This window comes from Canis lupus, chromosome 6, assembly GCF_003254725.2.
Source record: "Canis lupus dingo isolate Sandy chromosome 6, ASM325472v2, whole genome shotgun sequence".
NCBI classification, from domain to species: Eukaryota; Metazoa; Chordata; class Mammalia; order Carnivora; family Canidae; genus Canis; species Canis lupus.
The window spans coordinates 7,471,682-7,489,148 of NC_064248.1; the positions used below are offsets into that span (position 1 = coordinate 7,471,682).

Genomic DNA, 17,467 nt, shown 5'->3' on the forward strand with positions numbered 1-17,467 from the left:
TCCCCACGGCTCATGTACCCCCACACCTCTAGGTTCTGTCAGGCGGGAGTGAGGCCCCTTTGGGGTAAAAACTATACCCCTTCTCTCCACCCCCAGCCAGCCAAGTGGCATCCTAGCTTTGCCCGGATGGCCCAGAAGGGTCGCGGCTACGCCCCTGTGCATCATCCCCTCATGCCTTCTGTTCCTCACCAGTTAAAGCCCCCCCCGTGGAGTCCAGGCTGGTGTGGGCCTCTGGCCAATGGCACCTCCTCACCCCAGGGCCCAAGCTTAAGCAAGGAATAGCCCTTCCCAGGAAATGGAGGCTCCTGGTTTCCCGGGCAGGTCCCCGGCGGCTCCTCAGATGCTGCGGCTACTGGAGCCGACGGGAGACCCAGCTCCTTGCCTCAAACAGCGCAGGTGGGGTCCGTCCACACAACTGCGGTCGGCAAAATAGCAACCAGCAGTGCCAACGCACTCCTCTCGGCCGCCAACCGCCTCCGCCGCCGGGCCGTCTGCCTGGCAAGCAGCTCATCGGCCCCAAGCCCGCTCCGCAAAGGGGCGACCACGCGGGGGAAGGTGGGGGTCGCGGCCGGCGGCCTTCTGGTCCTAGGACCTGACGCCTGCCGGCCCCACTGCGCCCTGGCTCCATTCTCCACTCGAGGGCCTCGCGCTGGGCCCTCCAAGCGCATTTGCAAAGAAGGATCTTGAGGGGGGGGCGGCCCCCGGGGCCGCCAACGCCCCCGCCAACGCCTCACGCATGCGCAGAGCCACCAGCGCCTCGGTCCTCCCGGGCTCCTCTCGCCTGCGCTACATCCCCCGGGCCTCCAGGGGGCGAGCGGCCGGCCTCCCCACGGGGGCCGTAACCCGGAAGCAGCCGCTAACCCGGAAGAGGTGGCGTCGTAGAGGGTCCTGCAGGCGTCGGGGGCGGCCCTGCGGCTTCGGCTGCGAGTGCGGCGCTAGGATGAACGCCCCTCCCGCCTTTGAGTCGTTCTTGCTCTTCGAGGGCGAAAAGAAGTAAGTGGAGCTGGCGGGGGCGAGCCTGGGGTCCGTCCAGTAGCGGGAGACGGAAGCCTCTGTGTCCGCCAGATTCGAGCCAGCCCTGCCGGGCGGTGGCGACGACCCCCTTCCGCAGATGCGGAAACTGAAGCTCAGAGAGCCAAGGAGCTGCCCCGGCCCTCGGGGAGTGGCGGTGTGCGTGGCGCCAGAGTGCTTCCCCCCGGGATCCGGCAGCCCCCTCGCTCGCGTGCCTGGCCGCCGCCTCCTGCGGCTGCAGCGGGGTCCGGCTCTCAGGCTCTCGTCCCGCCTTCGCTGGCCTCCGGAGAACCTCCAGCGGCTTCTTGCCCGCGGGGTGCAGGCGGTGTAGTCTTGCTGTCTCTCAGCCTGGGCTTGGCTCCTGGCTCCCCCACTTAACGTCTCCGTGTCTTTGGGCAGGTGGCTTAGCCTGCCTGAGGCCTGCTTTCCTCATCTGGAAAATGGGCTTCTTGCTCTGTTAAATCACAGGATTTTCTCAAAGGGGAGCTTGAGATGATTTACGGGAAGTGCTTAGGCCAAGGCTCAGCACACAAAAGACTGTCTTAAACGTCGGCTTTTCCTTCTCTTAACAGCCTGGTGTGCGGGGCTCTATGTCTAGCCCTTGCCAGCCACTTCGTCTCCCTTGGGAGCAGTGGTTGGCAACTAGGGGCTATTTTGCTCCCCAGGGGACTTTTGGCAACGTCTGCAGACACTTTCGTCACATAGGGGCTGCTGCTGGCAGCTAGTGAATAGAGACCAGGGATACTGCTCATATCCTACAATGTACAAGACCACCCCCTGCAGGAAAGAATGATCCACCCTAAGATGTCACTGGTGCCAAGGAGCAATCCAGAGTAGGTGAGGGTCCCGCAGAATCGGGGCATAGCCACTCTGCTGCTCTGAGTCAGAGGTCTTTATGGATGAAGAGATGGAGGAAGGCTTCGAGGTGGAAGTGGGGCTTAAGCCTGAGTTAAAGGGCAGGATTTATCCTGGGGGGAGGAGGAGAGCCCCGTTTCCCATCTGTTGCTACCACCTCTTCCTAGGATTACCATTAACAAGGACACCAAGGTACCCAATGCCTGTTTGTTTACCATCAACAAAGAAGACCACACACTAGGAAACATCATCAAATCGTAAGTTCCGAGCCTCTGACTCAGGCAACGTTTAATGGGGCTCTTTGAGGCAAAGCACACGTCCCAGATTTCCCGAAGTCTCTCTGAGCTGCCGGAAGGTCTGGGTGCTTGTTCTGGCAATTCACACGTTTCAGTACGTTTTCCCCAAAATGCTGCTGCCCTGGATCTGTTCCCACAGCTGTATTTCTGTACTGGTTCATTTATCCGATGAAAGGAAGTGAACGTGTGGCAAAGCCAGAGAAACCTAGGCCGACTTGCCAGAGATTGGAACTTATTAGAATGAGGGGAGAAGGTGGGGGAGAGGCTCTGTGATTATCCGATGCTCATGTTGGTTAGCAGGTGTGTAAGTACATTAGCGAGGTCCTGGCCAGGTAAGTGGTCAGTGATGTGGTTGCTGTTTGGGCTCAAGGGCTTTTGTCAGAAAAGCACCATGGGTGAATCTAGGTCTTTCCGAGGGTCATGTGTTTGAGACCACTGGGCAGGAGCCCACCTCACCTCTGGGCTGAAAGTAGGAGGTGGGGCTGGCTCTCTCCAGTCTGGCTGGCCCCACCCTGAGCCATGCCGGTGCTGCTCCCAGGCCCTTCTGCTCCCCTACTCTGGGAGGCATGTCCCCACCTGTGCAAGAGCCTTCCCTCTTGGTGCCTGCTGCTGACTGAGCTGCTCCAGAGAATCCCCCGCGGGCCCAGGGCAGAGCATGGCATGCACACTTCACCTCACAGCCAGGCACAACGGGTCCCAGGTGTGTGGGCAGCAGCGTTGACCAAAGGGCTTCCGTTTCACTAAGCACTCAGAGCCTGAGCCTTTCCTGCTGTGCCAGACGCTCTTACTGGGCCAGAACCAGCACATTGTGTTCTGGTTACTGAGCACTGGCTGCCTGGGGAGGGCTCTTTGGTGCTGTTGCAGGCCCCCGACTTCCCCTGAGGGAAGTTTGCTGGAAATCCTCTTTACCAGCTGGGGTCCTGGATCCTCATGGATGTAGGGGTGGGGGGAGGAGGGAGGTGTCCTCATGAGGCAGATGTTCCAGATGTTTTACTTGGAGATATCTTTGGGAAATCAAGAGCAGGAAAGCAGCTGGAGTCAGCCATCTCCTCCCTGCCCCACCCCCCTCGCTTCTAGGCCTCAAGCCAGTGGGAAGGCTCCTTGGTTAGAGGCCTGGTGGTCCCAGGTGCTAGGCCCAGCCCCCATGTCACACTGCCCATTTCCTGATCTCAGACAGCTGCTGAAGGACCCCCAGGTGCTGTTTGCTGGCTACAAAGTCCCCCACCCCCTGGAGCACAAGATCATCATTCGAGTGCAGACCACACCAGACTACAGCCCCCAGGAGGCCTTCACCAACGCCATCACAGACCTCATCAGCGAGCTGTCCCTGCTGGAAGAGCGATTCCGGGTGAGGAGCCGGGCGGCGAGGGGTGTTTGCATGCTAGCCAGTATGGCCAGAGCTGTTCTGATGCCCACACCGACAACCCCTGGGTAGTTTCCGGATTTATTGTGGGGTGGGGGCACGTGGTGACTGAGCAGCAGTGCCACTACAGCCTTGAACGAGCTTGGACTAAGGGGTTTTAACAGAGTTGAGGTCGGGGGCCTGCTATCTGCAGGCATGGGTGGGAACTGTACTGAGTGCTCCAGGGTCTCCTTGGGACTGCTCCCCCAAGCCTTCTCTGGTTAAGGCCTGGCTGCTTCCAGGTATCTATCTGTACATGGGGCAGCTCATCCCAGGCAGGGTGGGGTCCCACAGTTGAGGCCGAAAGGGGATGGTCCCACCTGTCCACGCAGAGGGCCTTAAAGTCTGACTTGGGTGTCAAGTGGGAAAGATCCACAGCTTCTCAGGCAGATGGGTGGGGTGTGCTCAGAAGGCCCTGGGGTTGCTGACAGGACAGCAGGGCCCGGGCAGACCTCGGGTCACTGGGGCTGCTTTCCCACTAAGCAGCTGCCCCCTCCCTCTCCGCTCAGGTGGCTATTAAAGACAAGCAAGAAGGCATCGAATAGTGGGCTGGAGGAGTCTTGTTTGGCTGGTTCCTACCCTGCACTGGAACCTTCTCCGGGCTTCCAGTAGAGGCGAGCAGCTTCCCTGGCTTCAGGGACATCTTGTTGAGCTCCTCCCCCCAGAGTTGGTGTGTCCTGTACACGGAGTGTTTTACCTTCCTAATAAAGACCTGGCTATGGGAAGCAGTGGACCTGCTCAGTTTCACAGCGGACAGGCCCTGGGCCCCCGACTCCTAGACCGACAACCTGGAGCCTGGGAGGGCAGGGGTGGCCTGAGAGGCATGCTTTAGGAGTCTGTTCAGAGCTCAAGGTAGGAACACCAGGGGAGCCACAAACAGCTCTCCAGCCTTCCCTCAGACAGCAGAGAGTTTATTAATAAAATATATTCACTGATGAAAAGATTCTCGTCCTTAGCCCCAAAGCTGAATAAGTTAAGTCATGTCCCTGGTGCTCTGCCGCAGAGGCAGGAACCCCACTCTGGCTACTGTCTCTTCCAGATGGCCACGATATTGGAGTCCGTCAGGGCGGTGAGGTAGGTAAAGGTGGGGTTGGCCACCACCGTGTTCACCATGGTCTTGGTCACCATCTGGCCGAGCGCCCAGGGTTGGGGCCACTTAAGAATCTGGGGTGGCAAGAAGAAAGGAGAGCTGGGTTCTGGCGTTCCACACACGGTCCCCAGCAGTGGGAGAGGGCAGGCAGGTGGCGCCTACCTGTGTGGGGGCCTGCGGAGCTGCTGGCCGTGGAGGCGGCTGGGTCAGGATGTGCCTGACGTCGTAAACCCACACGTTGCCCTCTTCATCTCCACACAGCACTATCCCCTCATCTGCTGGGACACATGGACAGAGGTCAAAGGTGGGGTGGGGCTCCCAGGGGTGGGGGGCGGGATTGGGGGGGAGGTGCGTGGGCTCACCGGGACAGGTGCTCAGTGAGAAGTAGGCCAGCTTGGTGGGGGACCACTGCAGCCGAGCCAAGACCACCACTGCCAGAGTGGACTGCTTGCCTCGGCCCATCCAGGTCTGGCTCCAGCTCCACAGGCAGATGGTACCCAGGCTGTTCCCCTTGGAGGCTGTGGGAGGGAGAACAGAGAACTGGGTGGGGGGCCCCCCTAGATGTTTCCTGGTGCACAGTAGGGACCACTCGGGAGCCCCTGGTCCTAAAACCCAGCCCAGGGAGCAGTAGCCCACAGAGGCCTTACCAGGGCCTACCTGGGCTCCCGGGAGGCCAGGCTGTTCCCCCCCTAGGGTGGGGCTTACTCACCCACGACATCCTCATTCACAAATGCCAGCCCATCCACTCTCCGCCCGGCTGCCTCCGCACCCTCGGAAAACACAAACTCCACCTCACACACCCTGCGGGGCAGAAGACGAGGTGGTCAGTTGCCTCGTGCATGCTGGGCAAGTGGCTGCTGCACGTCCCCACATGGAGAAGTGTGTGGGGTCATGTTGTGTCTGGAAAGGCCACCCAGCAGTGGCCCACAGTCCTAGAGATGCCGCCCAGAGCCACAAAAGCTGGCCAAGTACCTAGAGGAGGAGAAGCAGGCACAGCTGAGGCTTGGACTCCTCCCCAAGGCTTGGAGACCAGACAGACCTGGGGACGGGGCACGGGGCTTCACTCTCAGGTGGGGTATGGGCCGGCACAGGCACTTGCCTGGGCAAAAGCCACCAGCTGGCCCAATGCTTCTGTTACTTGGCTCCACAGAGCAGCTGCTTCACTGCCGTTACCTCCCCCCCCACCCGCGCCCCACCCGAAGTTCTTCCCAGACTACTCACGGCACTGAGGACAAAATTCAGTCTTACCAGAGCCAGTGTCCCCTGCTCCAAGCAACCCTGCCACCTCATCCTGTCCTCTCCACTTCCCAGGCTGGGCTGAACCTCCCTGGTCAGCCCACTCTCCCGCCCCTTGCACAGGCCGCCACCCTAGGCCTGCACCTTCTTGCTCTCTGCTGCCCCAACTCCCTTGCTAGGCTCACGTGGAGAAGGCGAGCCTGAGGACCCACCTCACCTCACAGTTCTCTCAACTCTTTCCTTCATACTTGACGTTACAATTCGTGGGGTTTTAATGGGCCACCTTTTTTAAACACCTACCTCTGCCAGAAGGCTGTGGGCCCCACGAGGGCAGGGATGCCATGCCGAGCATGGTCTCCCACCTTCTAGTGGTACAGATAAACCTTTCCAGGCTTCGTGTCTGCCCAGGCACTACCTCCCCACCGCCCAGGTGAGGTGACCACAGCTGGGAGAACCGACCCAGCCCAGTCCCACAGCCAAGCAAGCACTAGAGGGAGGAACAGGGCATGAGACTAGAGGAGATGGGGACAGGCCAGCCTCTTGAAGAGGCCCCTGAAAATGGCCTTTGGCTGCCTAGAATAGGGCATGGCTTGAGCATCACCCATGACAGATGTGCTTGGGGTCAGACATCTGGACTAGCTGCTGCTTAGCACCCAGACTTGGCTTTTGAGGCCTCACCTCCTCTTCTGCGGCTGGTCCAGCCGCACGTCCCAGCAGCAGCAGCCACCCTCACAGCCAGCCAGCAAGTAGGTGTCCGGACAGGAAGCCACAGGGCAGAGGCGCAGGGGGATGGATGCGGTATCAAGTGTGAGCAGCTGGCTGTCGGCAGGGGAGGAGAGGATGCGGCCACGGACCCAGGTGTCTGCCCTAGCAGCCCCCCTGCCCTGCCCCACGGCCTCACCTGGCCTGGAATTCGTAATCGTGGTTGGGCACCCCGAGGTCCCAGAGGATGATCCGCTTGTCATAGGAGGCGGCTGAGGAGGGGATGGGAAGGGGCTCTGAAGAGGCCCTACTCCCACCTAGGCTGAGACCGTGGTCGCAAGGCTGGCCCTTCCAAGGAGGGCAGGGCCACAGCTGGGAGACCCAAGACTCATAGGCCACCCATCCCTACCTCACCACGCCCCATGCCAGGCAGCCATCTTTTTGCAGGCCTCTGCTCACATACCCCTTCTCGGGCTTACCACACTTGGTGGGGTGGGTAAGGGGGCCAGGATCTGAAGCCTGATCTGTTGTCTCCAATGCCATGCTGCTTCTACCATGGCCAGAGTGGACCTTGGTGGCCTGGTGTGAAGGCCACCAGCCCCAGGACCTCCCTGGCATCCCAGGGAGGGCATACTGAGGTGTCAGGCTGCAGGACAGGGTGTTGGGAATGTCTCAGGTGTGCGGGAGAGGGTCTTACTGAAGAGATGGGTCTCGTGGGTGGGGCTGAAGCAGAGGGTGGCAATGGCCTTCTTGTGGGCCCGGATGACCCCACAGCAGAAGCCAGCTCGCACGTGCAGCAGCCGAACCAGGCCCCGAAGGCCTGCAGCCGCCAACACACTCCAGCGCTTCTTGTGGCCTGCCTGCGTGACCACAGTCAGGGCTGTCCAGGCCACTGAAAAGAACTCCTATGGGGGCAGGGGGCACAGGCGTCACCAAGGGGCCGAGTCTGGACCCCCAACCTTAGCACTGTGCCCCCGGCTGTGCAGGAGCCAGGCCCCAGCACTCACCTCGCCAGGCGCCTTGTACTTGTGCAGCACGATGCCTGTCTGGCAGTCTATCACACACACGGCCTCCCCGCCACACGTGGCCACCGTCTGAGACGTGGCCCCCGCCTGCCCTGTGTTGAAGATCAGCCCAATAAAAACATTCTGTGAAGTCTGCCCCTGCAGCTCCTTCTTCCTGTCCTTACAACACCTTGTAGGCGGTCTCTCCCAGGTCCCCCATTCACTGAGCCCCTGACCCCTGCAGGTAGCATTCCCAGGCGCCCAGTCTAGATAGCTCGTTCTGCTCCTTCCCCGTGGTCTTGCCCTGCCCTGCCTGCCCACCAAAGACATACCCTCCTCCCAGGCTGGCTCAAAGGCGCAGGCCCAGAGCTGCGTCTCCAGGTCCCGAGGGCTGTTGTTCTTGCTGTGACATTGTAGAAAGTGCAGGGGCTCCAGGGTGGGCTGTGGGGGAGGGGGGCAGTGGGGGGTCACAGCTGCCCCAGGCCTTGCTCCCTGCCCCCTTGCTAGCTTACCTGGCTGCCATCAGAGCCCTCGACGTGGGCCGACGAGGAAGAGGTACACACCCGCTTGTTGGGAGACAGGCTGAGTGGGGTGTCATCTGGCCGTTTCAAGGCCACGGGCTTGGCCTATGGAAGGTCAGGGCTGGCCTGAGGGCCTAGGGACCACGGGCCCATCTGCCCAGGGCTTGCGTCCTCGGCATTATAGGCTGGGCTGCACCCTCCCATGGGGGGAGAAAACAAGACATGGCCCAGGGTCAGTGCAAAAGAGCTCAGGCATCAGAGGCCATCTCCTGGGCTTGTTTCCAGGACCCCATTCCCCCTTTCCTTACAGTCTCCTTAGGCAGGAAAGGCCAAGGCAGGCCTTGTGGGCTCCATGGGACCACGCTTACCCTGGGCTCCCGGGCAGCTGTGGCTTTTGGAGGTCTCTCTGGGACGTCTGCCTCCCGCACCTGGATCCCACCAGAGGCCACCAGCTCCTCAGAGATCATCCGCACCTACGTGGGGCCAAGAGAGCAGGACGCTGGGTATGGACCTAGGGGCCCCGGCCCCTCTGGATGCCCAGGGCAGAGGAAGCCCTGGCTTCCAGAGTAAGCTGCCTTCCCTGACCCACCCCACTTTCCACCACCCCTCAGGGCCAGAGACCTCTAGGGCAGCTGAAGGCATGGAAGCCATTGAGGAGTGGGGAGAACCGACTCCCAGCATAGCAGGGTGAGGTCATACCCGCCACTGGGTGAACTCGCTGAGGGACTCAGGCCCATAGCGGACGTCCCTGACAGCAGACCTCACAAAGTCGGCCTGGGCCTTCTCTGCCTCCTCTGGGCTCAGTGCAGCCTTGAACTTCTCCCAGTGAGCTGTGACCTGGTACAAGAGGGACCAGATTCAAGCCCAGTCCACCCCAGATGTCTCGGACCCTCTGTGGCACCCCTGACTCCAATCTTATGGCCACAGATGACTCCACCGCATCCTGGAAGCCTCCATGAGCCACAGCTGTCTTGGTGGCAGCGTGCACAAACCTAAACCATGCCCACATGAGAGAAACTGCCCCGAATAACAGGGTCCAGTCACTGTGAAAGTGTCTCTGCCTCGCTGGCTGGGCCCTGCCCACACACCCTGAGAGAGGACCTCCATGGGCAAGAGGCCAAGCGCCATGGCCAGGCTCAGAGCAACATGTCAGGATAGGACATGAGCGCCATTCAGTGTCCCCTGCAGAGAGCCCCTGTCAACCCCGCTCAGGGTCCTCCAAATGTCCAATTCGATCACTCGCTCAAGGGCCCTGAGTGCTCCCGAACACCAGAGATACCTGCCGGCCCCCTCACCCTGCTGGTCAGCTCCCGATTTAGGTTCTCCACCTGAGAACAGGTGGAGGAAGCATCCTTGCCATTGACCTTACGGAGCTTGGGCAGGAGAAAGGAGACTTTCAGGTTGTCACTGACCTGGGGGGAGAGGGAGAATGGCTCAGTGTCACCCCAACTCTGAGCTGTGGCCCCACAGGGTGCTGGCCCTAGGTATGAGGCAGGTGGGGGCCCCCACTTACAGTCAGGAAGGGGTTGCCCTCCAGGCTGAGCTCCTCGAGCTGCGGGAACTGGCACAAGGCAGTGACGTCCCCCAGCTGGTTGTTGGCACAACGGAGGACACGCAAGTGGGACAGGCCCAGGTTGGCGGGCAGCGTCTCCAGCTGGTTGTTGGAGAGGTCCAGCTCTTGCAGCTGCTTCAGGCGGCTCAGGAGCTTGGGGTCCAAGTGCTCTGAGAGCAGCTTCATCCCCGACAAACTGGTTGGGGGCAGACGGGGAGAGCTCAGGACGCAGCCAGGCCTCCCACCTCACACCTGGGGCAGTCCTGGGTGCCTGAGGGCTTTCTCAGCAGAGATTCTCGTGCACGCACAGCCTTTCCTTCTTAAAATCTTTTAACTACAACTGCGTACAAGCTGGCCCTCCAGGACGCTCTCCCCGATCCTCTAGGGGGGCTCCTTTGTGCTGCCCAGGGCCTCAGGAACTAGCTCGACAGGCTGCTTAATACCCTTTCTGCAGAACTGTCTCCCCTACAGCCCGGGCGCCCTTCAGGGGAGAGGCCACCCCGGGCCCCGCCCGCCCGTCTCTTAGCGGGAGCTCGGCGCTTGGCCCGAGTGACTGGAGACGCCGACTAGCCGACAGGGCGATAACGGGGCGGGAAGGGAGTGGGCAAGAGTCCCAGCCTTTCTGCCCGACCTGCCGGCGACCCAGGCCCTGGGGGTGGGCTGTGTGGCCCCGGACGGCGGCCCCCGGCCCGCCTCTTACTCCAGGCTCCGGATCTTCCCCAGCCGGTCGCTCTTGGGACGCCCCCGCTGCATGAGGAGCCGCGCCGAGAGGGGCCCCATGGCGAGGAGGAGCGGCCCGCGCTGGCCGGTCGTTGGCACCGGCGTCCGGTTGGGTCCGTACCGCCCGTAAACCGACGCGAACGTCTGCCGCCGGCGAAGCTCTAGAGGCGGCGGCGCGCGAGCCCGTAGCTAGCGACGACCGGAAGGAAGTGGTCCCGCGGACCTCGTGCCTCGCGGGCGGACTACAACTCCCAGCGGCCCGCGCGGCCCCGCGCCTGCGCCCTGGCCGCCAGGACGGGGCGATGGCTGCTGCGGCGGTGGCGGCCCCCGAGGTCCTCCGGGAATGTGGCTGCAAGGGCATCCGGACCTGTCTGATCTGCGAGCGGCAGCGCGGAGGTGACCCGCCCTGGCAGCACCCCCCGCAGGTGAGGGCTGGGGGAGGGGCCGTGCCACAACTCCCTTCTTCCTATGGGGAAACTGAGGCCCAGACTGGCTACGGAGACTGGCCCGGGATCAACCCGTGTCGGGGGCCCTCGCGGGGGAAGGAGGGCTGTTGCAGGATGAGACGAGCGCTTTGGGGGGGTGGGCTTGGAGCGGGGAGGGGGCTGAAGTGCGTGCTGTCCTACCACAACTCCCCTCTGAGCCCCGGGGGGAGTGTGACGGCAGACCTCCCGTAGCCCCCAGGTCTGGGGCTTGGGAGCTTGCGGGAGAGGGGAGACCACCCGGAAAGAGAAGCGGATGCCGAGAACCAGGCAGGGCAAAGTGTCCTAGACGCCGTTGAGCCGGAGTGGGCAAGCAGGAAATGAATTCCAACTAATTAATGAAAAAGAACTCCGAGCCTTTGCGGCCGGCCTGGGCGTTCCCGCCGGGGGAACTGCTTGGGCAGGGGTCTGGGAGGAGCGGGATGCCTCAGGGGCGGGGTCCTGACCACGGGGGGCTCCGTGTGTGGTCCCTGGGTAGGCCAGACCTGTCCTGAGGGCCTCCAGCAGCCGCTCAGGGTTTTAAAGGAAGTTACACGTGATCTTTAGAAAGATCCCGGGAATGGGGGGGAAGCAGATTGGAAGGTATGGAGCCTGGGAAGCCAGTGCAGAAACTGCCAGAGCGTCCTTGGCGAAAGCTTGGAAGGTCTTGTGGAAAACAGTCTGGTGATTTCTCAGCAAACTAAAAGTAGAATTACTGTGTGATCCAGCAGTTCTGGGTAGACACCCAGAAATATCGAAAGCAGACACTTGAAGAGATACTTGTACGCCCACGTTCTAGCAGCATTCCTAGCAGCGCTGTTCCCAGCAGCTACAATATGGAAGCGAGCGTAAGTGTCCAGCAGTGGATGGCGGATAAACAACATGTGGCATACTGACCGCGGTGGAATATTATGTGCCTTAAAAAGGAAGGGCATTTTGACACCTGCTGGGACATGAATGGATCCTGAGATCATTATGCTGACTGAAATGTCAGTCACAAGAGGATAAATACTGCAGGATTCCACTTATGTGAGGTCCACAGAGGACTCAAATTCATAGAACGGCAGGTGCCTGGGACTTGGGGAAAAGAAAGAAGAGTTGTTTAGAGGACAGAGTCTTAGCGAGGGGGAGTGGGGGCACAACAATATGATGGTACCTAACACTGACCCATACACTTAAAGGTGGTGACGATGACAAATTTTATATGACATATATTTTGCCACAATTAAAGCCTGAGAAGTGCCAAAAGTCTGAACTTTGCCTACGACCAAGGGCGTGGGGGTAGCATCTGTCCAACTTGCTGGTTGTGGGATGAGCAGAAGGTACCGGATGACTCCCTGGTTTTAATGTGTTCGTGTGAGGTGCAAGAAGACATAGGACACGTTGCTTCACAGATAAAGTGGATAGCAGTGGTCGTGAAACGTAAAGGGGGAGAAAGCAGAATTAACTGGACAGGGTGGGCCTCAGACTGCCTGATAAGTGAGTCCCGAGTCGGGTATAAAAAGCCAGACTTGTGCTAAGTCATTGGCTGGGGGCTGCGTGGGATTAGGATGGCCTCAGCCTGAAACCTGAGGCAGGGCGAGGAAGGCACCACAGCAGGAGGTTGTCAGTTGGGCACTCCTTGAGGATGACTGGCAAGTTCTCTCTTGGGAAAGGAGATTCAGACAGTGCCTCCACAGCCACAGAGGCAGGGCCCAGAGTCATCCCTGCCCCAGAGACGGCGTCTGCCCCACAGCTGCCCAGCAAGCTCGCCCTCTGGACAGCCCCGGGGTCCTATCCTTTAGACACCCCACAGCGACACCAGGACGGTGAGGACTCACAGGCAGCCCCCAGCTCTGCAGCCTTAGGCTAGTTCCTTAACTTTGCTTGGCCCAGGTCACCTCATTTTTAAAATGGAGAACAGATAGTGGTTACATGGATGCTCTTCCCACATAAGATGAAGAAAGAGAGAAAGGCCAGGGCAGAGGGCCCTTCTCAAGAGGCAGCCCCAGGCCGGGGTTCTGCCTCCCTTTGGACTCCAGCTGCTTTCCAAAGTGGCTTCAGAGAACCCCTGTGCGGTGGGCTGCCCCCGAGGAGGCCTCCAGAAGGCACACACTTGGGCGGGGGAAGGGCTTCAGTGGTTCCAAGTCCCTCATCTTTCTTTTGCAGAAAACGCACCGTTTCATTTACTACTCTGACACTGGCTGGGCCGTGGGGGCCGAGGAGTCTGACTTTGAAGGCTGGGCCTTCCCCTTCCCTGGTGTGACGCTGATCGAGGACTTTGTGACCCAGGAGGAGGAAGCCGAGATGGTGCAGCTGATGGACCGTGAGCCTTGGAAGCTCTCCCAGTCGGGACGGAGAAAGCAGGTAGGCCAGCCGCAGCTGGGGAGGAGGGGAGGACCAGGCTGGCTGGTCAGAGAGGACTCCCCCCGTTGGGCCCCTCAGACTCCCTGCCCTGCGTGCTTTTGCTCACTTTCCTCCCAATACCTCTCCCTGTGGCCACAGCATCTCAAGGCCACTAGGGGGGTCAGCTCCCCTGTCCCTGAGGTTTGGGCAGCCAGGGGAGTGGTGCATGGGGTGTGTTGGAGGAAGGGGCACAGGCAGGCGTGGCCTGTTCAGCTTCCTCACCAGACACCCCAGACGTGAGGTGGGGCCATCCAGCTGAGGGCAGACTGATGCTCAGCTTGGAGGGTTTCTAGAAGGCCGCCGGTCACCTTCCTGCCAAAGTCCTCTCCCCATCAGTTTCGAGATCCTCAGGCCCCCAAGTCCTAGACCTCCCCTCTGTCGGGGATCGCAGCCCTTCTTTCCTGCAGCTGTGTCTGCCAGGACCTGCAGGCTAGGCAACGGATGCCTTCTCTTCTTCCCTCCCCTTCCTGTCCCCTCTCCTTTCTGTGACCTTTGGTGCCAGGCCGGTCATCACACCACTCACTCTGGTGCTCCTGTGCCCTGTGGCCCCTCACCATCCTACAACTTCCACCAAACCCCAGCCCCGGTCAGGTCTGCCTCCTGTGGCAGGTGGTCTCCTGGGCCTGGCTGTCCAGCCCAAGCTGGGCTGTCCTGCCCCGGAGGTCACCCCAGTGTCCTCTAGGATGGCCCCCTTGTGGCTTCTCCTCCCGCACCTTTCCCCTTCCCCCAGCTCTCTGGCTGTCTCTCTGCTGACAGCCAGGCCTCTCTGTGCGGGGGTGCGCTTCTCACCCCACCCAGGCCTTCTCTCCCTGCCCTGGCTTAGAAGGTGCTGTCCGACCTTGCTCCCCTCTGCCCCTGACATCGCCTGTTCCTCAGCTGGACCTTTCCCACCAGACCGCCCGCAGGCTCCACCTCTCACCCCTGCAGCCCAGCTCCTTGGAGGGCTCCTTCATTGTCTTCAGTGCCTCTCCTCCCATCCCGCTGAGCACCCCGCTGAGCACCCGCACCACTTCCATCCCAACCTCTGCACCCTCACCTAATGGCCAGTTTTCAGGCTCAGTCCTCAGGCCCCTTCTCCTTTTCCAGACACTGCCTTGCCGGGCTCCATGAGTCACGGCTCTGACACTGTGCATGCGCTTGCAACTCCCACACTCACGTCTCCAACTGGCTTCCCATATTTGCCAGATCCTAACTGAGCTTTAGGTCTTGGCCCGCCCCTGCAACCCTGCCATGTCCCCATCTCGGCAAATTCCATCTTCCATCTGCTCTGGCCGGAAAGCATGGAGCTTTCCAGATTTCTCTTTCTCCTTGGTAGTCCCTGTGTACTTTCTCCCTTCACACATACCCGGAATCTGAAAACCCAGCCACCCCCACGGCCCCCCTCTAGGTCCCAGCCCCTGGTTCTGCCACCAGGATTCCTGTGGGAGCCTCCTGTGGCCCTCACCCTCCTTCTGTCAGCTTGCCTTGGAGAGGACCCCTCCTCAGGTGGACCTGCTGCTCTGTGACAGATCCGCCAGGCCTTTCCCTGCTGCTCCAGGCAGCCCCCTCCAAGTCACGTCCCTCTGTGCCCTGCTCTTCCAGCCCTCCTCCCTTGCCTGCTGCTGCCTGGGTTGGGGGGAGCCGCTCTGAGCCGTGCTCATGCCAAAGCTGGAAGGAGAAAGACATTTGCACCAGATAGCACCACCCTCCACTGGGGGTGGGGGGACCCAAAGAGGGCAGGAATTGGTGGATAAATGGACATCCCTTGGGTTACAAGTCTGAGGAGTATTCTAGAAAGCTCCTCCCTAATCGTAAAATTCTCTCATTTAAACTGTATGGTTTGTTTTGCTATATTCATAACGTGCAGCCATGTCCAGTGCCTGCTTCTGGAACGTGCCCATCACCCCAAGGAAACCTGTACCTAGCAGCAGTCCCTCCCTGCTCCTCTGGCCCCTGGCAACTGCTAATCTACTTTGCCTCTGGATTTGCCAGCTCTGGACAGTTCATGTAAATGGGATTACATAACACGTGGCCCTTCATGTTGGCTTCTTTCACTGACCACAACGTCGGCAGCCTGTGTCAGTGTTGTGTGGCATCTGTGGCTGGATGGTGCTCTGTCGTATGGCTCTGCCACGACCGCCTCACCCACTCGTCTGATTGTGGACAGTGGGTCGTTTCTCGGGTTTCTGGCTGCTGTGAACACTCAGGGGCACATGTCTGTGTGGCCAGGAGTAGAATTGCTGGGCCACATGCTAATTTCTCTCTTGTGGTTCAAGCCCTAGTGATCCCAGCTTTGACCGCTTGCTGAGGCTGCCTTGGGCTAGCCCTCCCTCCCTTGCTACTCTTTCTTCCCACCTCCCAACCCCTTGGTATCATGTCCCCGGGCCTTGTTTGTCTCTCCCTCTGGTTTCAGGGGCACTTCATCCCCCCTTCCCTGCTTTATTTTTTCCCTTAGTGTTTATCAACATCAGAGTGTTTGCTGTTTATTTGTCATTGATGCTGGCCTCCTGCTGCTGGAGAGCCAGATCCTGATCCACAGAGTCAGGCAGTTTTGCCTGTCTTGGTCACCGCGATCAGATTCTCCAGACCTGGTCTGTGATAGCCATCCCCATAGACTCAGACGTTTCTCCACTTCCTCTCTGTCCTCACCCTTCAGGACTATGGCCCCAAAGTCAACTTTCGGAAACAGAAGCTAAAGACCACTGGCTTCAGAGGCCTCCCTAGCTTCAGCCGGGACGTGGTGCGGAGAATGGCCCTATACCCCATTCTGGAGGACTTCCGGCCGGTGGAGCAGTGTAACCTGGACTACTGCCCCGAACGGGGCTCGGCCATCGACCCCCACCTGGATGACGCCTGGCTGTGGGGGGAGCGGCTGGTGAGCCTCAACCTCCTGTCCCCGACTGTGCTGTCCATGTCCCGGGAGGCACCCGGCAGCCTGCTGCTCTGTCTTGCTCCTTCCGGCTTTCCGGAGGCCTTGGTGGAGGGCGTGATGGCCCCCAGCAGGTCCGTGCTGTGCCAGGAGGTGGAAGTGGCCGTCCCTTTACCCCGCCGCTCCCTGCTCGTGCTCACAGGCGCTGCGCGGCACCAGTGGAAACACGCCATCCACCGCAGACACATCGAGGCCCGCCGCGTGTGCGCCACCTTCAGGGAGCTGTCGGCCGAGTTCTGTCCCGGCGGGAGGCAGCAAGAACTAGGGCAGGAACTCCTGCAGATCTCTCTCTCCTTTCAGGGGAGACCTATGTAAGCCACCTCCCCAGGGACAGGAGCTGGCACCGGCTCCAGGGTCGACTGTTGGCCAGGTGCCCAGCTCGGGGTCTTTCTCCCCAGCTTCTAGCTTTTAAGAGAAGACTGCTTAGCATCCTGACACCACGACAGTATGGGCCCTGCCTGGGAGCCAGTTGTGATGGGACGCGCCTCAGGTCCTGTTTGACCTGTGCCGTGGCCGCCTGTGTGGCTGGCTTGTCACAGTTTGAGGGCAGTGGGATCATTTGAGCTTAAACGTGTTGGCACCACCTTTCCTCCTTTATATCCCTCCCTTAATGAAGTTCCCTGATACCCCATTCTCCAGTCCTTTGATTTGGGAAGTGAGTTGGAGAACAGAATTGACAGAAGATTGAAAGTTACTATTTCAGCCTGCAGAGCTGGTGACAGCCTCTGAGTTGGGCTCTGCCTGGGTCACGTTTGACCCCCAGGAGGTGTGGGAGGCAGTGAGGAGAGAGGTCTCCTGAGAGTCTGGTCCCACCTCCTTCCCCGCCCTAGGGAGAAGCACGATGTTCACTTGACACTGGTGCTGTGTGGGGTGCTCACCTAGATTGGTGGCCAGCCCTCTTCTGCTGCTTATGAGAAAATACACTCACCAGCCACATGCTCAGCGCCAAACTTTGGGACCAGGGCCCCATCATAGCCCAGGAAAATTCATGGTCCCCATTGGTCTTCGGTCATTCTAGAACCTTCTATGAGCAGTCAGGTGGGGGGCAGTCACTGGCTGCCATACACTGTCTGTGAAGTGGCATCACTCTCGAGACCTGTGGAGAGGCCGCTGGTTTCTAGTGGTTGAATGAGCCCAGCTACAGGGCAGGTGAGCTCAATTGGAGCAGGAGGGTGGACGGCTTCTTCCCAGAGTTGTGACCCTCGCCGACCCTGCTCTGGGGCCCTCACTGGGCATTCAGATGTAGGCCTGGCTGGAGCTCCAGCCAGTCCTGTTGCATATGAGCAGCTCGGTGGGCTTGCAAGCCTGGTGGCCTACTTCTTGG

General features: G+C 60.3%; 3 protein-coding genes across 9 annotated transcripts; 2 read left to right on the forward strand and 1 right to left on the reverse strand.

Annotated features, from left to right (window-relative positions):
- The first annotated feature begins 821 nt into the window (after positions 1–821).
- On the forward strand, positions 822–4,289 carry POLR2J (RNA polymerase II subunit J). 3 transcript variants are annotated; one of them, XM_025425908.3, is made up of 4 exons: positions 822–993; positions 2,034–2,123; positions 3,336–3,510; positions 4,074–4,289. In XM_025425908.3, the coding sequence occupies exons 1-4, from the start codon at positions 941–943 to the stop codon at positions 4,107–4,109; spliced, it is 354 nt and encodes a 117-aa protein (XP_025281693.1). In that variant the 5' UTR covers positions 822–940; the 3' UTR covers positions 4,110–4,289. The 3 variants fall into 3 exon arrangements, with proteins under 3 accessions (XP_025281693.1, XP_035573066.1, XP_048967037.1); XM_049111080.1 differs by lacking the exon at positions 822–993 and adding an exon at positions 1,595–1,844; XM_035717173.2 differs by lacking the exon at positions 2,034–2,123.
- A 170-nt stretch (positions 4,290–4,459) lies between these two features.
- Positions 4,460–10,630, reverse strand: LRWD1 (leucine rich repeats and WD repeat domain containing 1). Of its 4 annotated transcripts, XM_025425896.3 has the most exons (15): positions 10,370–10,630; positions 9,631–9,865; positions 9,413–9,529; positions 8,817–8,954; positions 8,486–8,590; positions 8,109–8,222; positions 7,929–8,037; positions 7,600–7,709; positions 7,290–7,497; positions 6,792–6,864; positions 6,569–6,709; positions 5,364–5,455; positions 5,017–5,172; positions 4,817–4,929; positions 4,460–4,728 (listed from the first exon to the last, which is right to left on the reverse strand). In XM_025425896.3, the coding sequence occupies exons 1-15, from the start codon at positions 10,447–10,449 to the stop codon at positions 4,588–4,590; spliced, it is 1,932 nt and encodes a 643-aa protein (XP_025281681.1). In that variant the 5' UTR covers positions 10,450–10,630; the 3' UTR covers positions 4,460–4,587. The 4 variants fall into 4 exon arrangements, with proteins under 4 accessions (XP_025281681.1, XP_025281682.1, XP_025281684.1 ...); XM_025425897.3 differs by lacking the exon at positions 9,413–9,529 and having other exon boundaries at positions 10,370–10,557; XM_025425899.3 differs by lacking the exon at positions 8,817–8,954 and having other exon boundaries at positions 10,370–10,557.
- Positions 10,631–10,645: 15 nt separating this feature from the next.
- On the forward strand, positions 10,646–16,774 carry ALKBH4 (alkB homolog 4, lysine demethylase). 2 transcript variants are annotated; one of them, XM_025425901.3, is made up of 3 exons: positions 10,646–10,814; positions 12,999–13,196; positions 15,871–16,774. In XM_025425901.3, exons 1-3 carry the CDS (start codon positions 10,692–10,694, stop codon positions 16,456–16,458), a joined length of 909 nt encoding a protein of 302 aa, XP_025281686.1. In that variant the 5' UTR covers positions 10,646–10,691; the 3' UTR covers positions 16,459–16,774. The 2 variants fall into 2 exon arrangements, with proteins under 2 accessions (XP_025281686.1, XP_025281687.1); XM_025425902.3 differs by lacking the exon at positions 10,646–10,814 and adding an exon at positions 11,471–11,698.
- Positions 16,775–17,467: the final 693 nt, after the last annotated feature.